The following is a 24,698-nucleotide window of genomic DNA, read 5'->3' on the forward strand; positions in this document are numbered from 1 at the left end:
TGAGTACTGGCCTGGAGCCATCAAATGCTCCTCCTACATTAACTCTTTCATTCACAGGATCATTCTCATAAAGCTTTCCATTGACAGCACACCTTTTCTTCAATAATGGGTCCAAAACTGCTCACAATTCTCCAAATGCCATTCCCATTTGCCTACCAGCACAACAGATCCACAGAGGATGCCATCTCATTGGCTCTTCACTCAACTCTGGAACAACTGGACAGCAAAGATGCATACATCAGGATGCACTTTATCAAATATACCTTGGCAATCAGAATCAGGTTTATTATCACCAGGATGTGACATGAAATTTCTTAACTTAGCAGCAGCAGTTCAATGCAACACATAATCCAGCAGGTAGAGTGAAAAAAAAACCATAATAAATAAACAGGTAAATCAATTACGTATATTGAATAGATTAGATATTGAATAGATACGTCGAGACGTGTCTAATAAAATTAAGAATGATTGGGAAAGAGAACTTAAGCTTACTTTACCTATTGAAAAATGGGAAAAAGTTCTTCAATTAGTTAACTCATCCTCTATATGTTCCAAACATTCGTAAGGCTAGTGACGTTGTGGGGGTGGAACTGGACTCTCTGATGGTGGTGTCGAAAAAGAGGATGCTGTCCAAGTTGCATGCCATCTTGGACAATGTCTCCCATCCACTCCATAATGTACTGGTTAGGCACAGGAGTACATTCAGCCAGAGACTCATTCCACTGAGATGCAACACAGCATCATAGGAAGTCATTCCTGCCTGTGGCCATCAAACTTTACAACTCCTCCCTCAGAGTGTCAGACACCCTGAGCCAATAGGCTGGTCCTGGACTTATTTCAACTTGGCATGATTAACTTATTATTATTTAATTATTTATGGTTTTATATTGCTATATTTCTACACTATTCTTGGTTGGTGCGACTGTAACAAAACCCAATTTCCCTCGGGATCAATAAAGTATATCTGCCTGTCTGTCTGTCTGTAAGGTAGTGCATAGTGCCCATATGTCCACGGATAAATTAGCTCATTATTATTCCCATATATATCCTATATTTGATAGATGTCACTCTGAGACAGCCTCTCTAACTCATATGTTTCGGTCATGTCCATCTTTGAAAAATTACTGGAAAGATATCTTCGATATTATTTCAACGGTATTGAGTATTGATTTACAACCTCATCCTATTACTGCAATTTTTGGTCTATCAATGATAGAGCCAAATTATTTAACCCCTTCAGCTTGTAGGATGATTGCATTTCTTACATTAATGGCTAAAAGATCTATTTTGTTGAATTGGAAAGAGATCAACCCTCTAACCACATTTCATTGGTTCTCTCAAACTATGCTATGTTTAAACTTAGAAAAAATTAGAAGCATTATATATGATCCTTCTATTAAATTTGAAAAGACTTGGAGGCCATTAATTCAACATTTTCACATGATGTTATTTGACCTTTTCCAAACCCATTTCTTTTTTTCTTCTTGTCCTATACATGTAGAGAAGATTGGAGTTGATGACACTTATAGTTCTTTTTTTAGATATTATAAACAGCCCATGTTTCTTTTTCTTTTTCTTTTTTTAAAGTTTTTGGTTAGTTTTGGATAGATTAGTTTTTTTGGGAGTATATATATATATATATAATTTTTCTTCTTTTTTCTATTTGTTATTTCATTTTTTTGCTCTGTATACACCATATTTGTATTTTGTATGATTTTGGGAGGCTTAATTCCTTTGTATCAATTGAGTACATATTTATTTATGTTAACTATTAACAATGTAATCCCAATAATTGTGTTAATATTTGCTATTTTTAATATGTTGATATTAATAAAAAGATTGAAAAGGAAAAAGATTATTAAAAATGTGTAAAGACAAATACTATATATTAAAAAAGTGAGGTAGTGTCCAAAGCTTCAAAGTCCATTTAGGAATCGGATGGTAGAGAGGAAGAAGCTGTTCCTGAATCGCTGAGTGTGTGCCTTCAGGCTTCTGTATCTCCTACCTGATGGTAACAATGAGAAAAATGCATGCCCTGGGTGCTGGAGGTCTTTGATAATGGACACTGTCTTTCTGAGACACCACTATCATCCCTCAAAACTAATCAATAAGTGTTTAGACCTTGACGCCAATATCTCCTTGTGTGATTGGATCCTCAATTTCTGCACTTGCAGACCTCCGGTAATTTGGTCTGTCAACAACATATCCTCCACAATCTCCATCAGACAGGTGCACCACAAGGCTTGTCTACTTGCTTTACACTTGTGACTGTGAGGCTAAGCACAGCTCCCATCCCACATTTAAGTTTGATGATGACACCATTGTCGTTGGCCAAATCAAAGTTCAGCATATTGGAGAGAGATTGAAAATCTGGCTGAGTGGTGCCACAGCAACTACTTCTCACTCAATGGCAGCAAGACCAAGAGGGCTGATAGTTGACGTCAGGAGAGGAAACCAGAGGTCCATGAGCCAGTTCCCACTGGGGGAACAGAAGTGGAGAGGGTCAGCATCATTAAATTCCTTGACATTATCATTTCAGAAGACCTAGCACGTAACTGCAATTACGAAGAAAGCACTTTTATGAAGTTCCATGAAGATTTCACATTACATCTAAAACTTTGACAAACTTAGCTATAGATGTCTAGTGGAGAGTATATTGCCTGGCTAAATCACAGCCTGGTATGGAAATATCAATGCTCTTGAATGGAAAATCCTACAAAAAGTAATGGATACAGCCCAGTCCATCATGGGTAAAGCCCTCCCCATCATTGGGTATATCTACATGAAACATTGCTGCAAGAAAGTGGCATCCATCGTAAAGGACCCCAACCACCTAGGCCATGGTCCCTTCTCACTGCTGTCCTCAGGAATAAGATACAGGAGCCTCAGGACTCATACCACCAGGTTCAGGAGCAGTTATTACTCCTCAACCATCAGGGGATAACTTCATTCAACTTCATTTGCCCCATCACTGAACTGTTCCCATAAACAATGGACTCACTTTCAAGGACTCTTCATCTCATGTTCTCGATATTTATTGCTTGTATATTTATTTATTTTTCTTTCTTTTTTGGTATTTGCACAGTTTGCTGTCTTTTGCATGCTGGTTGCCTGCCCTGTTGGTGGGGTCTTCTATTGATTCTATTATGAGTATGTCCGCAAGAAAATGAATCTCCGATATGTACTTTGATAACAAATTTACATTGGACCTTGAACTTTGAAATATGGTCTGGCCAATGCCTTATAAAGCCTCAGCATCACATCCTTGCTTTTATAGTCTAGTCCTATTGATTATGCCCAATGTCTTCTGATACAGAGACAGAAATGCTGTCCACTAAGTCATAGTTGACACCTATTGAACTGATGCCTTTATAAATGTGTTTCCAGTGTCTGGGAGCAAATGAGGCAGAGACCATAAATCAATTCTGACTCCAGCAGGATAGTTCATTGCAGTAAGACAAGTTATTGGTATTTACTGAGCCCAGGTCTCAAATGAAAGCCATTACCTTGCCGAGAATCTTCCCACGTTTGCTCATGCAGATGTAATGTCCCGTCTCTTTTCCCTTGATCCTTACGTGACTGCCGAAGGTGTCCGTCTCCACCACCAGAAGAGCTGGAATGGGAAGGGAAGAAAAATTGTGGAATAAGAAGAGGAAGGATTGAGGCATGGATCCTGGTCCACTAAATCATGGATCTGTGTATCCTTATTATCCCATGGACAAGCATGCCACTAATAGCCTCTCTATTCCATTCACACTGCCAGGAAAAAGGCAATGGCAAACCACTTCTGTAGAAAAAATTGCCAAGAACTATCATGTTCATGGGAAGACGAGCCCTCATGTGATATGACATGGTGCATAACGAGTGAACAAATGATTCTATTATTAATTCTTTTTTTTTTATTTAGGAGATGTAGTGGCCACAGGCTCTTCCCAGCCAATAAGCCCACACTGCCCAATGAACCTACTAACCCATACATTTTTAGAATGTGGGAGGGAACCGGAGCACCTGGAGGAAACCCAGGTGGTCACAGGGAGAACGTGTAAACTCCTTACAGGCAGCAGCAGAATTGAATTCGAGGCACTGGCGGCTCAAATAGCAGTACACTAACCATCATGCTAACATGCCACCCACTTGTTCTAGGTCCCCGGCAATCTTATTGAGTCTCATCCATTTTGTACCCAACCACGCAAATGAAGCCCACCTCACTAGTAAACTAATTATCTCACCAGCTAACACCTAATGATCAGATTGAACTGTACAAAAGTCTAGTTGATCAAATGACAACAATCTTCATTCCTGAGTACGTTAATTACCTCACTGTTTACTTTTAATTGTCATTTTCTTTGCTATTTAAAAATCAATTATCTCCATGTCCAGCACTGTATTTGTCAATCTGGAATGGAGAGTGAGTTTGTAAATCTTGTCTTTGTGTATAAAAATAGCTGTTATAAACTCGTCACCATCCTTAGTTCCTCTCTTCCTGAAATAGTAGTGACTCCCCCGTCGCTGTTCTGTTTCTGTTCTCTTTGTTCTATCAACTCTTAATAAAACAACAGCAAGTTTTGTACCTCATTCCTGACTTTGATAAGAATCTCAGATTTAAACACTAGAATCCGACACAGTGAAAAGACTTTGTTTAGTGAATCCAGACGGACCATTCCATACATTAAGTACATTAAATGAGTACAAAAGGGGAAAAAAAGCCAGAATGTAGAATATCGTGTTACAATTACAGATGTAATGTAAAGGGTACAGATAAAATGTAAAGGGTACATGAGGTGCTGTGGATAGAAAGATTTTTAGTTACCGGTATTTTATTTTTATTTAGAGATACACCACAGTAACAAGCCCTTCTGGCCCAACGAGCCTGTGAAGCCGAATTACAGCCATGTGGCCAACTAACCTACAGACCCACACTCCTTTGGAATGTGGGCTGAAACTGGAGGAAACCCATGGGGAGAACGTACAAATTCCTTACAGCAGGAAATCAGGAGTTGATTTTTATTGTCCGTTCAGGAGTTTGATAACAGGAGGATGGAAGATGTCTCTGAGCCAGTTGGTATTTGTATTCTCATACTTTTGCGTCTTATGATTCAGAATCAGAATTGGGTTTACTATCCAATTCCAAGAACGGGTACTAAATACTAAAGGGCATAGGTTTGTGAAAGGTTTAAAAGGGACTGGAGGGGCAACCATTACACACATAGAGTGGTCGGTACATGGAACGAGCTGCCAGAGGAAGTGGTATAATAACAATGTTTAGAAGACATTTGGATAGGTACAAGGATAGGGACATTTCAGAGGTAGATGGGGCAAATGAGGGTAAATGGAACTAACTTGGTGGGCACTAACGAGTTAGCTGAAGGGCTTGCTTTCTCGCTGTATGACTCTATGATTTTACATCCAATAAGCCTAGAAAACCAGCGGTACATGGAACTATCTACACAATACCAACCCTTTCCAGGAAAATTATCAGCACTTCTTTATTTAGCTGAGGCACTTAATGCTCTTAAACTGCAATTTATTTGGTTTAAGTAAATAATGAAGGAGCATGTGAACAATGTCCGCCTGGGATGAGCAATCAATGCATTTTTGAGGAGTTCTCTAACAAAGAGGTTTCATTTATTCGGCACCTGTCATTTGCTGAGTGGATCACAATAAACGAACTTGGTTACCCTCTTCCCTTCTCTTGTCCTCACTTGCCCCAACACTTGCCTCTGCTTCCCCCCTCCTTCCCTTTCTTCCATGGCCCACTTTCCTATGCTATCAGATTCCCTCTTCTTCAGCTCTATATCTTTTCCTCCTATCACCTCCCTGCTTCTTACTTCACCCCCCCCTCCACTCATGCACCCACCTTCTCCCTCTCCTCGTCTCACCTATCACCTGCCAGCCTGTTGTCCTTCCCCCGCCCACCTTCTTATTCTGGTTTCTGACCCCTTCCTCCTTCCCAGTCCTGATGAAAGGTCTCGGCCCGAAAGGTCAGCTATTTATTTCCCTCCGTAGATGCCGCCTGACCTGCTGATTGTCTTCATCATTTTGTGTGCATTCCTCAGGATTTCCAGCATCTGCAGAATCTCTTGTGTTATTTAATGTGGCAGATGGGTTTTCCGTTTTACAGTAATTGTGCCATTTTATATACAATTTATTTACTTATTGAGATACAGTGTGGAATAGACCTTTCTGGCCCTTCAAGCCTCACAGCCCAGAAATCCCCCACTCTAACCCTAGCCTAATCCCAGGACAATTTACACTGACCAATTAACCTAGCAAAATCATTGGACTTTGGGAGGAAATTGGCACACCCGGAGGGAACGCACGTAGTCACGTGGAGAACATACAAGCTCATTATGGACAGCCGCGGTGAAATATCTATTATTAAATTTATAATCTAATTATTTAATGTATTTATGGGTGGCATAGTGGTTCGCATAAAGACGTAAGCTCCAGGGACCCAGGTTCAATTCCCACCACTATATCTACGCAGTTTGTATGCTCCCCCCATGACCACATGGGTTTCCGCCACATTCCAAAGACGTACGGGTCTGGGTTAGTAAGCTCTGGGTATGCTATGTTGGCACCAGAAGCATGCCAATGCTTGCGGGCTGCCCCCAACACATCCTCACACTGTGCTGGTCATTGACGAACACGACATATTTCACTGTATGTTTTGATGCTCCCGATGTACATGTGGTGAATAAAGCTACCCTTCATTAATGATCAAAGTGGCAATTGAAGGACTTTACAGAAGACCGACATTTGACTCGAAAGAGCTTTTAGCATAGAATATATAACAATACAGCACAGGAACAGACTGTTCAGCCATCATGTCTATACCAACTGTGATGCCAAATTAAACAAAACCATCTGGTCCGGCAAGTAAAGCTTAATTGGCAATTTAAGTGGTTCAGCACAGACTAGATGGACCAAAGGGACTGCTTCTGTGATGTACTTTTCTATGACTAATCTTTAATCTTTAATCTCATAGTTCAAAGTAAATGTATTATCAAAGTCCATATATGTCACCATATACTACCCTGAGATTTATTTTCTCGTGGGTATTCAGTGTAGATACAAAGAAACACGACAGAATCAATGAAAGACCACACACAACAACAACGAGCCAACAACCAATGTGCAAAAGAAGACAGTGTGCGAATAAACAAACAAGTGAATAAATATAGACAGATAGGTAGATAGAGAGATGGATAGATAGATGGATGGATAGACAGGTAGATAGATAGATAGATAGATAGAAGATGGATAGGTAAACAAACAAAGGCATACTATTGAAAATATAATCTTTATTTTCCTGAATTCAAATTCCCAATGCCTGTGTTGGGAATTGAACTTGTGTCTCTTTCTGTTGACAGTTACATTCCCTGATTCCAGTCCAACAGCATTACCACTGCTTTTTTGCATTTAATGGGTAGACTACTGGAAGGAATTCTCTTCCCTTCTTTGAAAAAGTGTAGCATGTCTTTTATAATTACCTCCACATCTCAAACCCCTCTACTCTACCAAATCATCTCCTCTGTTTATCTCTTTGATGACAGCTCAGGTTTCTTCCAGTGTGCTTTTGATATTCTGACTACCCCCCCCCCCCCCACTCCGCCTCCTTCTGCCCCTCTGAAATCTCCGACTTGTTTTTGTTAAACCATCAACACACCGTAAGTATATGTTATTACAAGCTAATTGCAGGAAAGGTCGAAATTGGAGACTTTTTTAGACGACAGGTTAACTGAAAGAATTAACTGGGTGGGCACTGATTATAAACCAAACTGCTTTGTAAAGGTGTTTCCAAATTATTCTCCTAAACTTGTAAAGAAAATTTTTAGCCCCAAAATGTACGTAGTAATTGTGGAGCATCAAAGCAGCATTTCTAAATCTGGACAAATAGAATTGAAATTAGTCAGGCTAATAAATTATGTTAAAATACATTGAGAAGATAGTTTTTTTTTGTGTTCAGTTCTGTTTGCCTCATTAAAGAAGGTACAGAGATTTAACAGGATACTGCCTGGATTAGAGAGCATGTCTTATGAGGATAGGTTGAGTGAGGTAGGGCTTTTCGCTTTGGACTGGAGGACGAGAGATGATTTGATAGATGTGAACAAGATGATTAGAGGCATAGATCAAGTAATAGATAGCCAGAGATCTTCTCAAAGAGTGAAAATGCGAAATATGAGAGAGCATAATTTTAAGGTGGTTGGAGGAAAGCCCAGGCAGAATATGCTCCATCTACTACCACCCTCTGCCTTCTGTGGGCAAGTGAACTCTGTATCCACACTGCTAAGTTTCCCTGGATCCTATGCCTCCTGACTTTTGAATGTCTATCATGGGGAACCTTATAAAATGCCTTACTGTAATTCATATACACTACATCCACTACTCTACCTTCACCAATGTGCCTTGTCACATCCTCAAACAACTCAGTCAGATTCATGAGACATGACATCCCCTCACAAAGCCATGCTGCCTGTCCCTAATCCCTAACATCAAAGTCTCTCTCACTGAAACAAAGTATTCTTTAAGGAATTCATGAAGTTGAAAGGTCAATGTTCAAAGTAAATTTTATTAAATTTTATTTACAGTACATCACCACACACGACCCTGAGATTCATTTTCCTGCGGCATACTCAGCAAATCTATAGAATAGTAACTATAACAGGATCAATGAAAGATCAACCAGAGTGCAGAAGACAACAAACTCTGCAAATGCAAATATAAATAAATAGCAATAAATAACAAGAACATGAGATAATGAGATAAAAAGTCCTTAAAATGAGATCATTGGTCGTGGGAACATTTCAATGAATAGCCAGTGAGTGTAGCTATCCCCTTTTATTCAACAGCCTGATGGTTGAGGGGTGGTAACTGTTTTTGAACCTGGTGGTGCAAGTCCTGAGGCTCTTGAACCTTCTACCTGATGGCAGCAGCAAGAAGAGAGCACGACCTGGCTTGTGGGGGTCTCTGATGATGGATGCTGCTTTCCTACGACAAAGTTTTATGCAGATGTGCTCAATGGTTGGGCGGGCTTTACCCGGGATGGACTGGGTAATGTCTTTAATGTATCTGCCTCAACCACTTCCTCATTCCACATACTGACCGCCCTCTTGGTGGAACAGTTGCCCCTGAGATTCCTATTAAATCTCTCCCCTTTCACCTGATTCTCAAACATTGGAGAAAAAGACTGTGAACATTCACCCTGTCTGAGATCCTCATGACTTCTATACTAGGCTACATAAAGGCAGGATCACGTAATAGACACCCTGGTTACCCCTCCTTACATTATATCTATTCTGAACCAGATATTCAGGACGGTGCAAGGACACCTTTCTGAATCTGCTCGTCCACTGCCAAGATGAAGCTAAACGCAGCCTAGAGGAACAACAACACACACAAAATGCTGGAGGAACTCAGTAGGCCAGGCAGCATCTATGGAAAAGAGTACAGTCAATGTTTTGGGCTGAGACCCTTCAGTTTAGAGGATCAACACCTTATTTTCTGCCTAGATAGTCTGCACCTTTGGGTGGAGATACATCTCTACCAAAGGAGATGTGAGGCACTCCTTCACTCTGCTAGCCTGCAGGTCACCCTTGCTTAGACACACCTCCCCTGACCAGGGTCACGTGAATCCATGGGAGCAGATGGTGAATGGTCGTATGAGCAGCTGGTGCAGATCACAAGTCCTGGTTATGCGACCATTGACGCCAGATAGACAATCTCTGAAGAATATTGATAAGGCTGGGGTCACCAATCTTATAAGGTCGCTGCTCAGAAGAAGGCAATTACTTCTGTAGAAAAATTTGCCAAGAACAATTACAGTCATGGGAAGACAATGATTGCCCATGTCATATGACATGGTACATAGTGGTGATGAGTCACCATCTTGGTGGCATGAACATTGAATTCTCCAACTCCAGGTAGCCTGCCCACTCTCTGTCTCCTTCCTCTCTCCTTGTGATCTACCCACTGTCATCAGCCAGACCCCTCCATCTGCCCATCAGCCACGTATTCCTCCCACTGAGTCCACTCGCCCCACCTCCATTTCCCTCCAACCACCCCTTGTTCCACATTCCATGCTCCATCTTGCTTTCCTGCAGAGTCCATCATCTTCAGGCCTTTGTCACTTCCACCTCTCACCTTCTAACACCAGTCCCACTCAGTAGTGATGTGATCACCTAAGTCGAGTAAGATGTCCTCCTAAGGGGGTGTCTATTGGTGGCTGTAAAGGCCGATCTGGGGTCCACATAATCCAGCATGTTACACTGCGTGACTTTGTTTATTGTGGGGACTGTTGCATGGGCAGTCACCACACGGTCCTTAATAGATCAGGGTCAGGATCCAGTGGTATGGAGTGTAAGACGACTGGGGACCCTTCACTGCTGCAGCCTTCCTCCACCTTCACTGTGTTGTAATGTGTCCTCATGTTCCATCAGCTCCACCATTGAGGTCCTGGTTGGATCATTCTCCAGAACCTCCCACTTGACCTTATCAGCATGCTGACCTCTGCTCAGCACCACTCTCAGGATCTCAGCAACTCGCAAGCCTCCCCACCGCAGTAAGGTGACCTTCCTCAGAGATCCATCTATCACCTGCTTGCGCTTGCTCAACCCCTTCCTCCTCTTTATCTTGGGTCCCTCCCCCTCTATATTGCAATCGTGATGAAGGCTCTCAATCCAAATCATCATTTGTCCATTTCCCTCCACAGATGCTGCCTGACCTGCTGAGTTCTTCCAGTCTTTTGTGTGTTGCTCTCTATCTGTATTTGCAGGTTTTCGTGCCCCCTATTTTGAATAAGCCTTATTTCTGAGCTGCCAAATACATCAACCCAAAGGGCAGCTTGATAGCACGGAGGGGGCAACACAGTAAGATTGGGGTTCAATTCCCACTGCTGTCTGTAAGGAGTTTGTACATTCTCCCATTTCATCCAGTGCTCCAGTTTCCCCCCACATTTCAAAGGCGTACGGTTAGGGTTTGTGAGTTGTGCACTTGCTGTGTGGTGACATTTGCCAGCAGCCCCAAGCACAATCTTTGCTGATTTGATTTGACAGAAAACGATGCACTTCACTGTAAGTTTCGACGTATGTGTGACAAAGAAAGCTCATCGTTAGCCCTATTCGCCCTCCACTTCCTTCGTATGGCCCTGTAACCCTCCCTTCTCAAGAATATGGAGCTGTGGAATTTCTCATTGCAGTGGCCCAAGCTCCAGTGTTTGGCTTGGAAGACCCTAAGCTTGAAGTGACCTCTTAGCCGCCGTGCCAAGATGAGAAATCACAGTGTCCTCCACAAGCGCCTGTGGTCAAGTTGGTTACATACTAGTTTCTGTACTGAGTTCTCACTAGCTAAACAGCACGGTTAACTGCTGAAGCGGTATGCATGCCTCTCGCACTGTAAACGGCCAAGTACTGGCTGCTCTGCACTTGCACTGCACACAGCTGTCACAGGGAGCCTGGCAATGGTCAGCGTTCGGGGTCTCGTAGCTCAAAGGTTCAACGTTCAAAGTAAATTTATTATGCCACCACATACCACCCTGAGATTGATTTTCTTGCAGGCATTCACAGTAACTATGATAGAATCAATGATAAACAGCACCACGACACAGAAGGACAAACAACCAATGTGCAAAATGCAGCCATCTGTGCAAGATGCAGAAAAAGAAAAATATATAATAAATAAATATATAATATAATCATAAATATTGATAACATGAGTGATAGAGTCCTTCAAAGTGGGTCCATAGGTTTTGGAATGAGGTTATTTAACCTGGAGGAGCACTGCACTCTAAAGGCCATGCTGTTTTAACCCTTCCCTCCCTCATAGCTCTCCGTTGTTCTGTCATCCATGTGCCTTTGGAAGAATCTCTTAAATGACTCTAATGTATGTGCCTCTACCACCACCCCTGGCAGGCAGGGTGTTCCATGTACCCAGCACTCTCTGTGTTAAAAACCTACCTCTGATATTACCCTTATAGATTTTGCCAATCTCTTTACAGCTTCAAGTTCCTGAGTGTCAAGGATCTAACCTGGATTTAACATATCAATGCCACCACAAAGGAGGCATGACAGTGGCTATATTTTATTAGGAGTTTGAAGAGAAGGACACTCGTCGTGAATTTCTACAAATGTACCATGGAGAGCTTTCTAACTGGCTGCATCACCGCCTGGTATGTCGGTGGGGGGGGGGGGTGTGCTGCAGCTACTGTACAGGATCGAAATCAGCTGCAGAGAGTTGTAAACTTAGTCAGCTCCATCATGAGTACCATCCTCTGTAATACCCAGGATATCTTCAAGGAGCAATCCCTCATAAAGGTGATGTCCATCATTAAGGACTTCCATCACCCAGGTCATGCCTTGTTCTCATTGTTACCGTCAGGGAGGAGGTACAGGAGCCCGAAGGCATGCACTCCACAATTCTTTCTACCATCCGATTTCCAAATGGACATTGAACCATGAACACTACCTCACTACTTTTTTATTTCTGTTTTACACCACTTATTTAATTTAACTATTTACTATATATATATATACACTCACTGTAATTCACAGTTTCACAGATTTTTTTTCTATTATAATGTATTTTATTGTACTGCTGCTGCAAAGACAACAAATTTCACAACATATGCCGGTGATATTAAACCTGATTCTCATTCTGAAAATTACGGCCCCTTGTATTAACTAATTCCACCCTGGGAAAAAGTGTGTGTGTGTGTGTGTGTGTGTGTGTGTGTGTGTGTGTGTGTGTGTGTGTGTGTGTGTGTGTGTGTGTGTGTGTGTGTGTGTGTGTGTGTGTGTGTGTGTGTGTGTGTGTGTGTGTGTGTGTGTGTGTGTGTGTTTGTTTTACGGGTGGAATCAGCAGATCTTGCTTCATAAGCCGAGGGCTGTGAGCAGGAGATTCTCTAGAAAACAATGCCGCTGAAATCACGGGCCGCTTTCAGGGGAAGCGGGCAGGAAAGTAAGTTATACACGGCTATCAGGAAAATAGATTTCCTTTTAAGAAGCCCTAAAGTGCTACCATACTATTGACCTACTTAATTCACCAGGGCATGTGTTTACACAACAAGACTGATTAGCCCAATGTAAATATAAAGAGCTCTATGTACACAAATGAAAAGGGTGCACACGCCTCTCTCAGCACATGGTTCCACACTGATTCTGTTGAGTCATTCACTGAGCACTGATGTGACATTATTGGGGCAGGGTGACTCGTAATCTGACGGGATCAAAGAACGCACTGGCACTTCAAAGTGCTGACTGTGCATTATGAGCAAAAGAGCGAATCTCTTTAAGTACGTCAAACAATTGACCTGCTATTGAGGAATGGAGTTTACCCACATCGCTCCTTCAATTGCTTCCATGCTGTCTGTACACTGGGGTCACAGGAACCAGAGTAGTCCATTCAACCTTCAGAGTTCGGAGTTTGGAGTAAATTTTCAGAATCAGGTTTAATATCACTAGAACGTGTTGCAAAATTTGTTAACTTGAAGGCAGCAGTTCAATGCAATACATATATAGCAAAAAACTGAATTATAGTAAATTATATATATATTAAATAGTTAAATAATTAGTGCAAAAACAGAAATAAAAAACAGCAGTGAGGTAGTGTTCAATGGGTTCAATGTCTATTTAGATATAGTGCAGAATAGGCCCTTCCAGTGTTCTGAGCTGCGCCACCCAGCTATCCCCTGATTTCAGCAACACACACAAAATGCTGGTGGAACACAGGCCAGGCAGCATCTATAGGAAGAAGCACTGTCAACGTCTCGGGCTGAGACCCTCCGTCAGGACTAACTGAAAGGACCTCGTGTATCCCCTGATTTAACTGAATTACAGGACAATTTACAATGACCAATCATCCTATCAACCAGTACGTCTTTGGATTGTGGGAGGAAACTGGAGCATCCGGAGGAAACTCACATGGTCATGGGGAGAACGTACAAACTCCTTACAGGCAGCAGCGGGAATCGAACCTGGTCGACTGTACGGTAAAACTTTGAGCTAATCACTACACTACCTTGTTGCCCCAAATTTATTAACAAAGTACATATATGTCACCATACACTGTTCTGAGATCTGATTTCTTATAGGCATTTACAAGGAAATGAAGAAATAGAATAGAGTCAATGTGAGTCGTATTCTGAAGCCTGTTGGTGTCATTGAATATCACAACATGGAAACAGGCCCTTTGGCCCAACTTGTCTCTGCTTGGATGGTAAATCAGTTATTATTGTCACATGTACCGAGGTACAGTGAAAAACTTTGTTTTGTGTGCCGTCCATACAGATAATTTCATCACATCAGTGCATTGAGGGAAAAGTGTTAACAGAATACAGAATAAAGTGTTACTGTTACTGTCGATCTTCAGGCCTTGTCAGTCAGGGATTTGCATTGATATTTAATTTATATGTTGAGATACTGTGTGGAATAGGCCCATCTGCCCCTTCGAGCCGCACCGCCCAGCTAGCAACCGATTTAATCTTCGCCTAATTGCAGGACAATTTACAATGACTAGTTAACCTATCAACTGGTCCGCCTTTGGACTATGGGAGGAAACTGGAGCACTCAGAGGAAACCCACGGGCTTCACAGAGAGGAACGCACAAATCCTTACAGGCAGCGGCAGGAATTGAACCCCTGTCGCTGGTGCTGTAAAGCGTTGTTCCTTGGATTGTAACTATACTGTGTGTGACTATGTTTTTATTTAGAGCTACAGTGCCCTTCCACCCACTGACCCACACCGCCCAGCAACGCACTGATTAAAAGCAAGCCTAATCACAGGACAATTTATCGACTGACCAGAATGTCTTTGGATTGTGGGAGGAATGCAGAGCACCCGGAGGAAACCCATGGACACAATGTACAAACTTCCTCACCGAGGATGCCGATGTTGAACTCCAAACTGTAAAAGCATCGTGCTAACTGCTAGACTACAGCAGTAACGAGGTGTGTAAGTGTTCTATATTTTGCAGAAGGCCAATGTTTCATTTAGTTGTACACATGAATGACAATAAACTTGAACTTTCTTACAGAGGATGATGGAATTAACTCTGAACTTTGATGCCCTGAGCTGTAAACATGTCACGTTAACTGCTATGCAACCACGGTACCATAGTGTGTACCTTGGCCCCAGAGGAATGGTTTCGTTTAGCTGTGTATGTGTGTATTGTTGAATGACAATAAGCTTGAACTCAAATTTGAAATTAATTAGGGCTGTTTCCTATCTGAACACTTTATCCCATATCTCCTAGCTATAAAAATCTCATCAATGCCAAATTTGAAAACAGTAGACTGAATGTCAATTTCTACTAAAAAAGTAGAGAGCTAAGTTAGTCTATTGTAGTGGTATAACAGAAAGAAACAAGGATTACCTGGCTAAATGTGTACGATTAGAGGGGGTTAAAGCAGAGAAAAGAAACAAATTAGCAGTGAATGTAAAAAAAGTAAAGTTAGTCAAAGGAAATATTACCCAATTATCAAAAGGTATCTGACCACAAGTCCCTACAAAGGATTGCAAAGACTGTTCAGAGGATCATCAAAACTCGCTTCCACTCATTAGAAATATTTATCAGGAGCTGTTAGCATTGTCAGTGGTCCCTCCCACCTGTCCAACAAGCTCTTTCACCCCCTGCCATCAGGCAGGAGGCTCCATAACATTATGACATGAACTGTTAGGATGGGAAGCAGCTTCTTCCTCCAGGCCATAAGGCGACTCAACTCCTGCCACCACCATCGCGTATGAAGCGCACATAGGTTCTCTTTTTATACTTGTACTGCACGTGCGCGTTATTATCTGTTAATTTATTTGTGGTAATATTACTTTGTGTTGTGTTTGAGTCATATGCACTGTGTTCTGCACCTGGGTCTTGAGGAACATTGTTTCGTTTGGGGGTATACAGTTGAATGACAATAAACTGAACTTGAACTTGAAATTAGCAAATTAATAGAGACATCAAATGCTGGATTCTGGAGCAAAAAAAATTAAGAGGTGGCACACGAGTGTTGTGCTATTACAGTGCCAGTGACCCAGTTTCAATTCTGTTGCTTCCTATAAGGAGTTTGTACATTCTCCTTGTGACCACATGTATTTCCTTACGGTGCTCCAGTTTCCTCCCAGTCACATGGGTGTCGTTGGGCCAGAAGGTCTTGTTGTGTATTTAATATTACAGATATATTTGAGTAATATTGGTTGATTAAGCTGTCTTGTTTCATTAAATAATAATTACGGGTTATATATAAAAATACGTTAATTGTATATGTATTCACGCTACCATGTGATATGTGCGCACATCGCTTAAAGTGAAGGTGAAGTTACACCCGTAATTCGGACTCCCATGTCTTCTTTGAATTAGTTCAATGTTTTAAAGTTACAAAACATATCAGGTCTGTTGCCGTGCTGTATGTCTAAATTAAAATAATCTGTGGAGGAATTCATCAGGGTGAGCATTAGTTTTATTTCCCAATGCAGTGTTTGTAAACTCCACTGGCTCCATCACGGGCACTAACGTCCCCAGAATTGAGGACATCTTCAAAAGGTGATGCCTCAAAAAGGCAGTATCCGTCATTGAGATCATAAGAGATCTCAACCAGGTGAGATCTCGGACAATCTCACCTGGTCCAGGAACACCACTGGGATTGTGAAACAAGCCCAGCAGAGATTGAACTTTTTGAGGAAGCTTAAACAAGCATCACTCCCCACTAACATCTTAACTCCATTCTACAGAGGCGTGGTTGAAAGTGTGCTGACCTTTTGCATCACAACCTGGTACTCCAGCTTCAGTGCTGCCAACAAAAAAGCATTGCAGAGGGTGGTTAGGGGAGCAGAGAAGGTTATTGGGGTCTCCCTACCTTCTGTCCGAGACCTCTTTCAGAGTCGATGCCTCCAGAAGACACGGTATATCATTAAAGACCCCTCACACCCTCTCCATGAACTGTTTGCTCTTCTGCCATCAGGTAAACGTTACAGGAGCATCAAAACTAAAACCACAAGTCTACTAAACAGCTTCCTCCTACAGGCAGTCAGACTGCTAAATAGCTTCTCTACCTGACTCTGCTTTGGACACTTTTAACTTGCACTGGACACTTATAACTTGTTTTTAACTGACATGTGGTTGTTGTGTTTTACTATTTATTGTTATGTTTATTATTTAGTGTTGCGTTTGTTATGTTATGATTGCACTGCTCCTGGGAAGCACTGTCTCATTCTGCCCTGCAGAGCTGATGTACGGTTAGAATGACAATAAAGTTTTTGAATCTTGAAGAACATAAGAAATAGGAGCAGGAGTAGGCCATCTGGCCTGTCGAGCCTGCTCTGCTATTTAATAAGATCATGGCTGATCTGAACGTGGAGTCATCTTCACCTATCTGCCTTTTCTCATAACCCTTAATTCCCCCACTATGCAAAAATCTAACCAACCTTCTCTTAAATATATTTACTGAGGTGGCCTCCACTGCTTCATTGGGCAGAGAATACCACAGATTCACCACTCTCTGGGAAAGACAGTTCCTCCTCATCTCCATCCTAAATTTACTTCCCCGAATCTTGAGGCTATGTCCCCTGGTTCTAGTCTCAACTACCAGTGGAAACAACTTTCCTGCCTCTATCTCATCTATCCCTTTCATAATTTTATAAGTTTCTATAAGATCTCCTCTCATTCTTCTGAATTCCAGCGAGTACAGTCCCAAGCGACTCAATCTCTCCTCATAGTCTAACCCACTCATCTCTGGAATCAACCTGGTGAACCTCCTCTGCACCGCTTCCAAAACCAGTATATTATTCCTTAAGGAGACCAGACTGCACACAGTTGATGCAGCCTCACCTGTATCCTGCACAGTTGCAGCATACTCTCCCTGCTCTTAAATTCAATCCCTCTAGCAATGAAGGCCAACATTCCATTTGCCTTCTAGATAGCCTGCTGCACCTGCAAACCAACCTTTAAAGGTCCCTATCACCCAGGATATACCCTCTTCTCATTGCTACCATCAGGGAGTTGGTACAGGACCCAGAAAATACCCACTAAATATTTTAGGAACAGCTTCTTCCACTCCGCCATCAGATTTCTGAATGGTCTGTGAACCTATGAACACTTCATTGTCATTCCTTACGTTTTAAACTAAATATTTTATCATTCATAATACTTTTATGTCTTTGCATGATAAAGCTGTCCCCAAACAGGAAATGTCATGTTTTGTAAGTTAGTGATAAGAAGTCTGATTCTGATTACAATCATGCTGTTACTTGTGGGAGCTTGCTGTGTGGAAAATGTTCCTCTCCAATAGGACAGGATCAAGAATCAACTTTATCCACCATGTACGTTTCCAAGTATTAGGAACTTGCTGTAGTGTGTTGGAGTGACATGCAACTAAATAAAACAACACTGAACAATGTTAAAGAATAAAGAATGATATAAAAATAAAATTAGAAGTATGAGTATGGAATAAAATGGGCATAAATACAGAAATGCTTGCATGTATTTACAATACCCTACCACCAAACGCATCTGTACCTCCCCCTACTCTGCTTTCCACACATGTTGCTCCCTCTGTGATTCCCTTGTCCATTCACCTCCTCCCTCACCTCCATTCAGTGTCCCTGACAGTCCTTCACCTGCCAGTCTGCTGGGGTTGTCTGTTGTGTCTGGTGATCCCGATGCGGCCTCCTCTGGATCAGTGACTCCCGACGTCAATCAGGAGGATCACTTTGTTGAGCACCTTCCCTTCATCCACAGAAAGCGAATGTCCCGATAGCCCAACGACTTAATTCCTATCCCCATTCCTATACCAACGTGTCAGCTCACAGCCTACTCTTCCGCCACAATGAGGCCTCTCTCAGGTTGGAGGAGCAACACCTCATATTCCATCCAGGTAGCCTCCAACACCACGAATATGATTTCTCCTTCCGGTAATATTTTTCCTCCTCCCCGTTCCTTCTTCTATTTCCCACTCTGGCCTCTTAGCGCTTCCCCTCAGCTGCCTATCACCTCCCCCTCGTGCCCTTCCTCTTTCCCTTTTCCACCTGGCCACTCTCCTCTCCTGTCATATTCCTTCTTCTCCAATCTTCCGCCTTTTCCACCTATCACCTACCAGCTTCTCACTTCATCTGCCCTCCCTGCACTGACCTGGCTTCATCTATTACCTTCCAACTTGTCCACCTTCTCCTCCATTCTCCTTCTTATCCAGGCTTCTTCCCCCTTCCTTTTCCATTCCTGACAGAGAGTCTCAGCTCTAAAGTCAACTATCTATTCACTCCCAGTGATGCTGCCTGACCTGCCGAGTTCCTCCAGCATTTTGTGTGTGTTACTGACTATTCACAATGTATGAAAGGTGGGTTACAGTGTTCACAGTGCAGTACAGTGACTGAGGTCATAGATAGAAGGGGGCAGGAGGCTAACTAGAATGGTTGGTCAGATTAACAATCTAGAGGAAGAAATGTTTAAATGTGAGGGACAGCAGAGCTGATTAAACAGAAGAGTATTGAATGTAAAAGTTTGAAATATCAAACTGTGGTGTGGGGAGCTCTTCGAATGCAAGTCCTCTGCTTGCTCAGAACTTACTGTTTGCAGCCCTGGTCTCCCAGGTAAGTATCTGCAAAGCCTCTGAAAGAAACCTGCTTCCAGTAACTGTTAGAGCTACTTTATTGAAAAATAAAAAAGTTTATGTCAATAAGGATTTTACAGGAGTTGGGATGTTATGTTATGTTGGGATGTTATTCTAACTGGTATGGAGGGGCCACTGCACAGGATCAGAAAAATCCACAGGAAGTTGTAACTTCAGCCAGTTCCATTATGGGCACTAATCTTCCCACCTTCAAGAACACCTTCAAAAGGTGATGCTTCAAACAGTCAGCACCCAGCAGGAATGACCCCCCCCCCCCCAATCACTCAGCACATGTCCTCTTCTCTTTGTTACCATCGAGGAGGAGGTACAGGAGCCTGAAGACCTACACTCAAAGTTCCATTAACAGCTTCTTCCCCTCTGCCAGCAGATTTCTGGAACGGTCATGTACACTTCATTGGAATTTTTTTCCATTTCTTTTTTCACAACTTATTTAATTTATTTTTATTTATCTATCCATCTTATTGTAATTTATGGTTTCTATTATTACCTATTGCAATGTACTGCTGCCGCAAAACCACAAATTTCACAACATATGCCAGTGATATTAAACCTGAATCTTATTCTGAAATTCTGTAAGACATTAGTGATGCCAAATTTGGAGAATTGTGAGCAGTTCTGGTCACTACCTACAGGAAAGATAACTACAAGATTAAAAGAGTGCAGAGAAATTTTACAAGGACATTGCCGGGACTTGAGGACCTGAGTTACAGGGAAAGGTTGAATAGGTTAGGACTTTAGTCCCTGGAGTCTAGGAGAACATGGGGAGATTTGAAATGGTGGCTGTCAATCATGTCTGATGACAACAGGAAACCTGTGTGGGAGAGTTTTAAAGTGGAAAAGCCATTGTACTGGGGCAGTTCCACTTTCTCGATTTCAGAAGTCTAGGTCCAGTCGTACAAACAGAGATACACAAAATTATGAGGGTTATGGGTAGGGCAAATGCAAGCAGGGTTATTCCACTGAAGCTGAGTGAGGCTAGAGCTAGTGGTCATAGGTTAAGTGTGACGGGTAAAATATTTCAATGGTTCCCTTTATAACTGATCTACAGCCAGAGGCTGGAATGAGTGTGGAACAAGCTTCCAGCAGAAGTGATGGGTGCAGGTTCAATTTTAGCCTTTAAGAAACGTTTGGATAAGTACATGAACTCAAAAGGTACGGAGGATTATGTTCCAGGTGCAGATCGGTGGGGCTAGGCTGAATAATAGTTCAGCATGGACTAGATGGGCTGAAGGGCCAGTTTAGTGCTGTAGTGCTCTACGATTGTATGACTATGACTCAATAAAGAAACAGTTACAAATGTGGATGAGATTTGAAAGGACAGGCGTTTACGGGTAAATGATAAATCTACCTTTAATGTTCTGCCAACACAGAGATAGCATCTTATCAAAGAAATGGTTCTCTGCTTGAGGCTGTGGTGATAAAACTCCCCACCATGCATTCGATAGATTGCATATTGAGTTACGTTAGATTGCACTAATGTGAGAGAAAAAGACACTGTAATGCCTCTAGGAGAGCTTGTCCTATAAGAGATTTTGAGTGAGCTAAGGTTTTTTTCCTTGGATCGAAGGAGAATGGGAGGTGACTTGACACGAGGTGTACAAGATGATAAGACAGAGAGAATATTAGACACCTTTTTCCAGGCAGGAATGGCTAATAAAGAGCCATATTTTAAAGTGTTGTTATAAGGTATGGGCGGGATTTCAGAGGTAGATTTGGTAACACGGAGCGTGTTGGATGCGTAGAATGTGCTATCTTCTGTCAGCCCTGCCAGGTTTGGATGTTAGTATGTAAGTGGCTTGCATCTTACACAGGCTCACAGGGTGGGTAGAAAACCATACCAAGCAGACCATTGATCCAATTTGCCAGTCATAACCTCGCCTCTTGACCTTCAGTCACTCCCCAACTCTGCAAACCAACAAAAGTTTGTAGCTTGCTTGAGTTGGTGCATCTTTAGGAAGAAATTTATGCTGGTGGCTGATACAATAGGTACATGGATGAAAATGAAATGGAGGACTATGCGTGAAGGAAGGGTTAGACTGATCTTGGAAGAGATTAAAAGGTCAGCACAACGTCCTGGGACGAAGAGCTTGAACTGTGCTGTAGTGTTCTAAGCAACTTGATCTATATCCCAATGTACCCAAGCACGTTGAGTCCTGGTGAGGGTCTGGGCGAGTACTATTGACTCCTCATTCCTCTGCGGAGGTGCAGACCTGAACTGCTGAGTTCCTCCAGCATTTTGTGCATGTTTCTGCAGATGGGACCAGCTCGCTGGGCAAAGCAGTCGGCATGGATGAGTTGGGCCATAGGGCCTGTTTCTGTGCTGTGTGACTCGGTAACTCTACAGCACAAGAACAGGCCCTTCGGCCCAATAACTCCAAAAAGAATGCCCAGGAGGGACAAGAATCAACAGATGGAGAAGACCAGAGGAAGAGTGCCTATCATGAGGTGGTGACTTTTACCTAGGGTATTATTCACAAGATATAGGGGCAGAATTAGGCCATTTGGCCCATTGAGTCTGCTCCACCATATCAGCATGGCTGATCCACTTCCCTCTCAGCCCCAATCTCCTATGATACCATGAGATACAGGGGGCTATTGTCCGACTTAAATGCCAATGATGAGAAGTATGGAGACATCTGCCTGTTGACAAGATGCTTTCATAAACTGCTACCTGTGGTAGCTGCAGTAGTAATCTCAGATCAGGACAGGGGCTGACTGCTGGTACACTGCCAGTGATGCTCCAGACATAGTATTCCTTCCAGGCTGGAGATGGAGATCTTTGAAAGATCTCACACTTGCCTGATGTAAGAGAGAAGATAGAGGTTCTCCACTCAAAGTGAACCAGCGACATTTGGGCGGCATGTTAGCGTAGTGGTTAGTGTAACGCTATTACAACACCAGTGGCGTTGGGACACTCTCCCTGTCATCACACGGGTTTCCCCTAGGTGCTCGGGTTTCCTCCCACGTTCCAAAGACGTACAGGTTAGCAGGTTAATTGGTTACAAGGGTGTAATTGGGCAGCAGAGGCTCATTGGGCTGGAAGGGCCTGTCATTGTGCTGTATCTCCAAATAAAATAATATTTCATTTTTTCCTGAAACCCGCGGGAACGCAAGGAGAATGAGCACTGACCTCTCTGCAATGCATTCAAATACTTGCTGGTCTTACGCAAAGCACTGGGGGAGCTCAGCAAGACAGCTGTCATCCTGAAACGTCGGCTGTCTATTTTGCTCCGTGGGTTCTGCCTGACACGCCAGGTTCCTCAATGCTCTTCAGCCCACGACGTTGAGCTGACCCACAGTGCTGTGCAGAGGTCTGAGACACGTATACATAGCTGGGGTGCCTAAGACTTTTACACATGACTGCACTTGTCAACGTGGAACGGAGAGCAAGTCTGCAAATCTGGCGGGAACAAAGGATGTTGGGAATGGTGAGGGTGGAGTGCCACGGGAGGGGTGTGGGACAGGTGGCAAAGGAGGAGTGCTGGAGTGAGCAGACACACCCAGCCCTGAGACACCAGGCAAAGGTCCACACAACTGGTTTACTGATCATTACAGAATGTCTCCCAGTCAGGGATCGACAGAGTCTGATTTTGCATTTCCCACTCCCATTCTTCATCTTACCTCCCCAGCATGCTCACTGTGCTTTTGACACCCTCACTCAATTGTACCCACTATTGTCCAAACTAAGCATCAGCAGAGATATAACTGAGGTGGATTAAGATGATCAAAGGAGGTGCAAGAAAAGGATAACTGAGAAGAAGGCAGCAGAACTTGAAGAATAGAGCAGAGAGTGTAAATTGGGAAGTTAAACTGGGTTTCGGACATAAAACAGTACATCATATCAAAGGCTCTTCAGCTCACTTCAACCTACTCTAAGATCAGTGCGGTCCTTCCCTCCCACACAGCCCTCCAATTTTCTTTCATCCCTGTGCCCGTCTAAGAGTCTCTTAAATGCCCCTAATGTATCTGCCTCTACCGCCACCCGTGACAGCACATTCCACACACCCACCACCCTCTGAGTAAAAAAGCTGTTTCTGGCATTCCCCACGATACTTTCCTCCAAAGTGCTGCCCTCTTGTATTGGCCATTTCCACCCTGAGACAAAGTGTTTGGCTGTTAACTCAGTCGATGGCTGTTAACTTGATAACCTGCTTGTCTTTGGACAATGGGAGGAAGCCCATGTGGTCACAGGGAGAATGCACAAACTGCTTACAGACAGCGGCGGGAATTGAACCTGGTTCGCATGGCGCTAAATAGCATTACGTTAACCACCATACCTCTATCAAATTAGCTTCTCTGTCGCTTCCTGAAGAACTGATCTGTACTGAGCGTGTGCATTATTAAGGTCCTTCTGGAATTCACTGCTGAGTATTTTCCCGAGATCCATTAGTTCCTCTTAATGTTGTGCTACATCAAGAAATTGCTTGATTTCACCCTACCAAGATTTGTTTACTTTACAAACGGCTATAAGTCCATAAGACCATAAGACACAGGAGCATACTCGGGCCATTCAGCCCATCAAGTCTGCTCCACCATTCTATCATGTCCGATTTATTTTCCCTCTCAGTCTTACGGTGTGTATAAAATTCTAGCCTATTTCTCCCCATTCCCAACCCACACTCTTCAGGCAGTCACCTTTGCATTTTATCATCTTTTCAGTATTGTCTATGTCTAAAGTGTGGACGTGGAGATGATGCTTCCCATAGTGGGAGAATCCAAGACCACAAGGCACAGCCTCAGAATACAAGGGCATCCCTTTCGAGTCAAGTCAAATCAAGTCAAGTCACTTTTTAATTGTCATTTCGACCATAACTGCTGGTACAGTACACAGTAAAAATGAGACAACGTTTCTTCAGGACCATGGTGTTATATGACACAGTACAAAAACTAGACTGGACTACGTAAAAAACAACACAGAAAAAATCTACACTAGACTACAGACCTACCCAGGACTGCACAAAGTGCACAAAACAGTGCAGGCATTACAATAAATAATAAACAGGACAATAGGGCAGTAAGGTGTCAGTCCAGGCTCTGGATATTGAGGAGTCTGATAGCTTGGGGGAAGAAACTGTTACACTTAGAA

General features: G+C 42.8%; 1 protein-coding gene across 1 annotated transcript in view; it reads right to left on the bottom strand.

The window, feature by feature from the left end:
• Positions 1-24,698, bottom strand: part of fgf24 (fibroblast growth factor 24) — a 97,062-nt gene that overhangs the window by 18,380 nt on the left and 53,984 nt on the right. Inside the window, exon 4 of the mRNA XM_073042101.1 lies at positions 3,507-3,613. Coding sequence (XP_072898202.1) covers positions 3,507-3,613 — 107 coding nt within the window. The remainder of the gene's footprint in view (positions 1-3,506; positions 3,614-24,698) is intronic.

This window comes from Hemitrygon akajei, chromosome 4 (genome assembly GCF_048418815.1).
Source record: "Hemitrygon akajei chromosome 4, sHemAka1.3, whole genome shotgun sequence".
Classification (NCBI taxonomy): Eukaryota; Metazoa; Chordata; class Chondrichthyes; order Myliobatiformes; family Dasyatidae; genus Hemitrygon; species Hemitrygon akajei.